We start from the raw sequence: 6,748 nt of genomic DNA on the forward strand, positions 1-6,748 counted from the left end.
GTTTACTATGTAAGAATACCCTGGTGCATCTGTTGCACATTTCAGTCTGTTCACACAGTATAATAAATAGTTTTTCACACCCACCCTTATACGATATATATGAACTTCTGCCGAAAACACCAGGCATGGTTAAATGAAAATGGTCTTACCCATTGAACTCGCTGTCAACATATTTATAAAAAAAATTATGTCCTTTATAAAGTCTCTGTTCTTGTTACCTACCTGTATTTTAGATTCAACAGCTTACATAGGTTCCTGTACCAGTCACGTCAAACAACTTCTCACTTGTATTGTGTATGCAACTACTCAAAGCTGGGCGTTGTGACAGTTTTCACGTGACCCGCGACCTTTGACATGTGCCTGTTACTGCTTGATAAAGCAGTTCTCTGTTTGTTGTTGTTACAGTGTAAAACAGTCTTCTCTTTTACACTAAGGGATCAACCATTAGAAACTATGGGAGTGTAAGTGGTAGATGGTAGAAAAGCTGCAAATGTCCTTGCATTAGTTTTGAGCAAGAGATTTGTTTTTCTATGCCAAATGTGTTATTTTTTTATACATATGTAAATATAAATTTAGTTTCTGCACAAAAGTCTAAATGCTTATTGATTGGGTTTTGACTGTCACTCCCTCCCATCTTCCTTTTCTACATCTGTTTATCTGTTTGTTTGTTTGTTTGTTAGTTAGTTAGTTAGTTAGATTTATTTCAGCAATGACAACATACCGTACTCATACCCATACTTTTTCGGCGAGATTTAATTATCCATGTGTGGTTATATTTAAACAAAAACAATTTCAAAATTACAGCTATTGTAACTTGTAAATTGTTATTTTGTTAGATTTCCATTTATGCTTGATGAACATAAATTCTTTGTAATGTTACAAGAGACATTCATCAGGTGTACAAACATATTGGATATTGTCCACAGTTTGATGCCTTGTATAATAAGTTGACTGCCCGGGAACATCTACATATATATGCAAGATTACGTGGTATACTGAAACAACAAAGGCACAAGGTAGGTACAGCTGATGGAAAGTACTAAATACATTGATTGAATTCTTTAAGCCCTCGGTTTCCACAGGAATGGTTAAAATAAATAATAATATATGTGCATACATAATGAGGTATCAAAAGTGTTCTCAATGGAGCGAAATTATATAGACTAGAAGTCAATTCACCAGTCCAGCTAACTATGGCTCCCTAAGTTGTTTATATTTAATCAGATACTATTTCGTCATCATGCTGTGTTACCTTTCCTGTTTATACCTCATGAGGGCGTTTTTTTATGGCAAGAAGGCGCAAACGGAAGTCCTTCGCAGGTTTAAGGTTTCTCATATTTAAATCATCATAACTGAAGATAATCATTTTTTTTATTTGTTTTTTCAAATTTATAATCAATATACATAACTTGATAAATACAAACACCAAATTAGGCTCTATTTAGTTCCCCTTTAATAGTGAATGTTCACCTCTGCGAAACGCATATTTCAGTAACTTTTCGATGATTCTTTTGTGGTCAAACGTTATCACAGTCGCTGCAGTGTTTATTGAGTGCATATGTTACAGATTTTCTGGTCCGTTTGTAGATTTCTTTTTACAGAGAGACGGTTTTGTACGTCTTGACCTGCTTATGGTTGTCAGACTTTCTGCGCAGGAGTTGGCCTTCGCACGTTTTTGGGACAGAACACATGGTTCGGGTCTATGCACGGTTCCCATCAAATAGACAGATTGACAGGGACTGTGGTTTGACCATCCTCTTTCTTATGTCGATCTTCTCACTGATCAATATCTTTACTCAATAAAATTACAAATGCTATAATAATTAACTAAATAATACTTCAAAAAACAAAAAACTATGATTACTAGTATATTGGAAACAACAAAAACTATCACTTATCGCTGCTAGATGGCGCAATGACTAAAAGACGTCTTCATTACACAAACAAAATGTAAACTTTTTCTAGTCTTGAATACATAAGAAACAATACAAAACATTATGCCCGACTACAGAGAATTCTAATTATATAAGTGCTTTATAACTTTTTACTAGCTAAGCTTGTATGCAAATATTGATGTGAAAGGATGTAAACATTATCTTAAAATAACTTGACAAATTCAGTACAAATTACGGAGATAAAATGTTTATAGTTTTCTAATAAAACTATGTTTTAAATGGCTGACCGGAGGCCACTAAAGCAATTATTATATACGAGATGTTGTAAATCTATCAAACCAGACTACATAATATGTCCTATTGGCAGCCATTGTTATAACATTTGATGAATCCTATTATTACGAGGTTATATGGTGAAGACAGTATAGTGAGATTATTGCCCAGGGTGATACGACTTTGTACAGTATGAGTACTGTGTGTTTCTGTGGTGTTGTTATTATATACTTTCTGATCCAATTACATGGTATAGAGATGCCCATAACCAATGGAAATCATCGGAATTTTCTAATATTTAATCTAGAGACCCTACAAAACACACACAATCAACACTAGGTAGGGGGTGCCACTGAACTTTTTGTACATTTTTATATTGAAAATAAATCATACAATTTTTGCAACCCATTATTATACCGAATAAATGTGACCATTTATTTTACTGTGGCTTGATTGAAACAGTTCAACGATATTTATGCAGAATTTAAATTCTTGTATATAGATCCATATTTATTCAAAACGGCTACCCTAGACAGATACAATCTGCCAGATATTTATACCCTGAATTTATACATATTTTGACTGTAAATAAGACCCATATATATATACTTAAAGAATCTTGAAAATCAGTGGTACATGTACGTTCCATGATTGGTAATTACTAAATAGTGCCCATTCTATCGAAATTTGATGACAGATATTTTGTATAATAATTTAGCATATTAGCCATTTCTCAGATCACAGATTAATAACATTCAAACTCATTCTAAATGATATTCTAAAAACGAAATGTTCCAATTTGCAGTAAAGTTGGTACATTTTATATAATACACAATTTCATATAATTTCCAGTGTGAATTTCACTAAATAAAGACTATTTACATTACATTTATTTGTAATACATATGTTCAAATGCTTTAAGAACAATTGGACAAATCTGTATAATATTTAACACATTTTAACCAATTTAGCGAAGTACCAATTGCAACTTTTATCAGTCTGTAGTGATTGTCAAGAGGTCTATATATATATATATATATTTGTATTAAATCTGAAATAATTCATACAAAGCGAATGGGAATGCCAAACAGTGACTCATGTAACTTAAACTATATAGATCACACTTGTTGTGGGTTCTTTTCACGGGCCATAAAGGCATTGAAAATCATTAAGATGGTTATCGTTACAAGACGACAATGATCTCAGGCCAATAACAATTGGACATCTAAGAACCATAGAGAATTTATAAATAAGGGAACGAACACATTCATCATACACGCACAGCACTAAATGACACCAAATTTGAATTAACTGCAATGTGCGTACGCACACTTTAATACAAAGAGCAAAAGTTTGACAGTAAATACACAAATAGCTTCACAAAATCGGCTAATTAAATATTACTGCATTGCCTAAATATTTTAGACGGTTCCGATAAACGTAACCGCGGTCGAAATATGCAGGTAAGGCCGGGGGAAACTGAAACCTGGCTGTTTGTGTGTGTAAGGCAGATGTACTATACCGGACGTAACGATGTCGAACTGCAGCAACAAACGTGGCAACAAACTTCAGACGGCTTGGTTTCCAGGGGTGGCTCACATCACGAGGACGCTGTACAGTACTATAGCTGACACCAGGACGACCAGAGAGTGAATTCTCAATCTGGAGTTCAATGGTGACGTTATCTGTGTTATACCGTACTTCTGGTGGATCGTCCAACATGCCAACCAAGGCACGATTTCTTGTTCAATTTATTGGGGAACATATGTAAATCAAGATGACACCCCTTTGTTTACACTACTCATTTCTAATTGGTCGAAACCAGAAGAATTGCAAGAAACTACCACATCAGGTGCGACAGGAATGTTATGCAAACTGACAGAAATGCAAAACCGAGTTTGTTGACCCGGCTAACCAAATTCACCAAAGTTTATTAACCTCAAATTCATTCTGATTCTCGGGAATCAAGTCTTCGGTACCATAGTATTTAGAGACAAATCTCACCCCAGGTAAATTCTTTGTCGTCCAATCAGGCTGCTCTCCTTGCGAAGAATTCGTGCATGCAATATATGTATTAAGTATTTCTTTATTTCTCCATCTATAACAAGTCACAAAGTATTCCCCTTTCTATGTAAATCATGTATGCATTTGAAAGCTTATAAGCCTAACAGGGAGGGCGTAATACTTGGAAATAAATTAAACTTTGGATTCCTGACAGTGATCTAAATCTAAAACTGTAATTACTGTGCAAAGATTTTCACACAATGGTTACCACGGTCAGCTAAAACCACTCTACATGGTACATCATCAGTTACTGCTACACTATTTGGTATATTCAGTCCATCATTGTCCTTATCAATACGGCAGATGAAACGACCACTTCTATCAAACTTTTGTACCTTATTATTCGAATTAGCCACATATACATATCCATCATTATCAATAGCAATGCCACGTGGTCTGTATATCTGACCATCTCCTTTACCTGAACACTTGAATGAATACATGTACTCATCATCTGTATTGAAGACTTGTATGCGGTTATTGTTATAGTCACCTACAAATAGCAATCCTTGATTGTCTACAGCCATGAAATATGGCCCTTTAAATTGTCCTGGATTACTTCCATAACCTCCAAATGATTTGATGTAATCTCCATTTGTTGTGTATTTTCTTATCCAGTGACCATGTTTATTCGTTTTCTCGTCAACTAACCCATTCCAATCAGATACATACACCATACCATCAGCAGGTCTAACAGCAATGCGTTGAGGATGCTTCATGTTTTCACTGAATTCTTTGATCACATGACCATTCATATCACTGATAACAACTTGTTTATTATCATAATCTGCCATGTAGTATTTGTCATTAAATATGCACACATCAACTGGAATAAATTTTTCAATTTTTGTAATATTTTTATAATTTCCATCCTTGTCTGTAATTTGTAGTCTTTTATTACCCCTCTCAGCTGTAACAATGTCACCATTCTTATCCATTGTAACACCAATTGGCACATTATATTCCCCCCTTCCACTGCCACATTTACCAATGGTCTTCACCAATCCTTTAATGACATTGAACTGTGCAGGTGTTCCTGGTATTGGTTGATTGTCTATTGTCACTGAAACTTTGTATTTCCCATCTATTTCTCCATGTACCATCATTGTGTGTGTTCCATTATTGTTATCCAGTACTTCAATATCGTCACTTGATCCATCAGGTTTTGTTACTCTAGCCTCAACCACCTGGAGTGGAATAACTTGTTTTCCTTGAATATCTCTAGTTGTTACCATGAAAGTAGCAGTGTCACCTTTGATCAGTTGTTTTGGGATATTATCAAGACTACAGTATTGTTGACATGCGTTTGTTGCCAGCATTCCTACAACATCTCTCCCTGGATGAGGTTTGAACTCTATTAAATCAGGAATAAGTTGTGGTTTAGTTTCCATGGTAATCAACCCATCAATTCGTTGTTGGTAAACTTGTTTGGCACTCAATATCTGTCCGGGATTCCCATGTTGCACCAGTGTCTCTAGGTAGCTACTAGTGCTGACTATGTTTCCATATTTCATCTCCAGTTCATCAACTTTGATTTCCATATACTTCACTCTAGCTGTGTATTCTATCTTCAACTGATCCACCAATCTCTTCTTCTTCTGCTTGACTGCTTCTATTTGTCTTCTCAGATCTGCCAAGATTTCATCCGTTTTCTTGTTTATTTTTGCTTCTTCTTCTTTACAATAGGTTTTCAGTTTCTCACAGGCTGCCTTGGCTGACTTTTTACTTGTCTCAGTTTCATCTGCTTTCACTTTTAACTTCCTGACCTTCCACTTCAATTTGACAGAATACTCATCCGCCACCTCTTTAATATATCTGTGTTGGTGTACTTTATGATCTATGATTGTACATTCCATACATATAGGTGTCTGACAGGTGTCACAGTAGTACTTTAACTGGTTACCTGTGTGGACATTGCAGTATTGTATCGGCTGTACAGCAAATGGCTTCTTGTTCTTTGTCTCTTGATATTCGTCAAGCGATAGAAGCCGATGAGATTGTGTTGCCTTGGTTTTTTTATGTACTCTAGTACAAGATGTACAGGAATACTGTTGGCATTCAACACAGATAGAGGTGACTTTATTTTCTTCACAAAATTCACACACTTTAGGGGTACCAGCTACCAGTTTCTCGGGTACCTTGTCTAGAAGTGAGCTCATGAAGAAGTTAGACTGCAGATCATTTACAGGTACCTCTACTGACCTGTTACAGGTTGGACACATCAATGTATCGGCTACTCCTTTCTCAGCTAGTTGTACTAGACACTTCTTACAAAATGTATGTTGACATGGTAGTATCTTTGGGTCTGAATACCGCTCTAGACATATAACACAACACAGGAAGTCTTCATTAATCTCTGCCAAGACAGCACCAGCATCTACTACATCAAATGCAGCTACAGCCATGATTTGACAATAGTCTGTAATATACAATGTTAAAATAACACAAGTGGAGTAAGTCTAATATTATAGAATCTGAAGTGAAATCATATATGCCATATACTAACTCACTTTTAG

At 35.4% G+C, this 6,748-nt stretch overlaps 1 protein-coding gene across 1 annotated transcript; it reads right to left on the reverse strand.

The window, feature by feature from the left end:
• Window positions 1-4,408: 4,408 nt before the first annotated feature.
• LOC146737938 (E3 ubiquitin-protein ligase TRIM71-like) lies at window positions 4,409-6,391 on the reverse strand. Its single transcript, XM_085504623.1, has 2 exons — window positions 5,134-6,391; window positions 4,409-5,019 (listed from the first exon to the last, which is right to left on the reverse strand). The coding sequence occupies exons 1-2, from the start codon at window positions 6,389-6,391 to the stop codon at window positions 4,409-4,411; spliced, it is 1,869 nt and encodes a 622-aa protein (XP_085360749.1).
• Between the last annotated feature and the right edge of the window lie 357 nt (window positions 6,392-6,748).

This window comes from Saccoglossus kowalevskii, chromosome 10 (assembly GCF_978046115.1).
Source record: "Saccoglossus kowalevskii chromosome 10, keSacKowa6.1, whole genome shotgun sequence".
In the NCBI taxonomy this organism is placed as follows: Eukaryota; Metazoa; Hemichordata; class Enteropneusta; family Harrimaniidae; genus Saccoglossus; species Saccoglossus kowalevskii.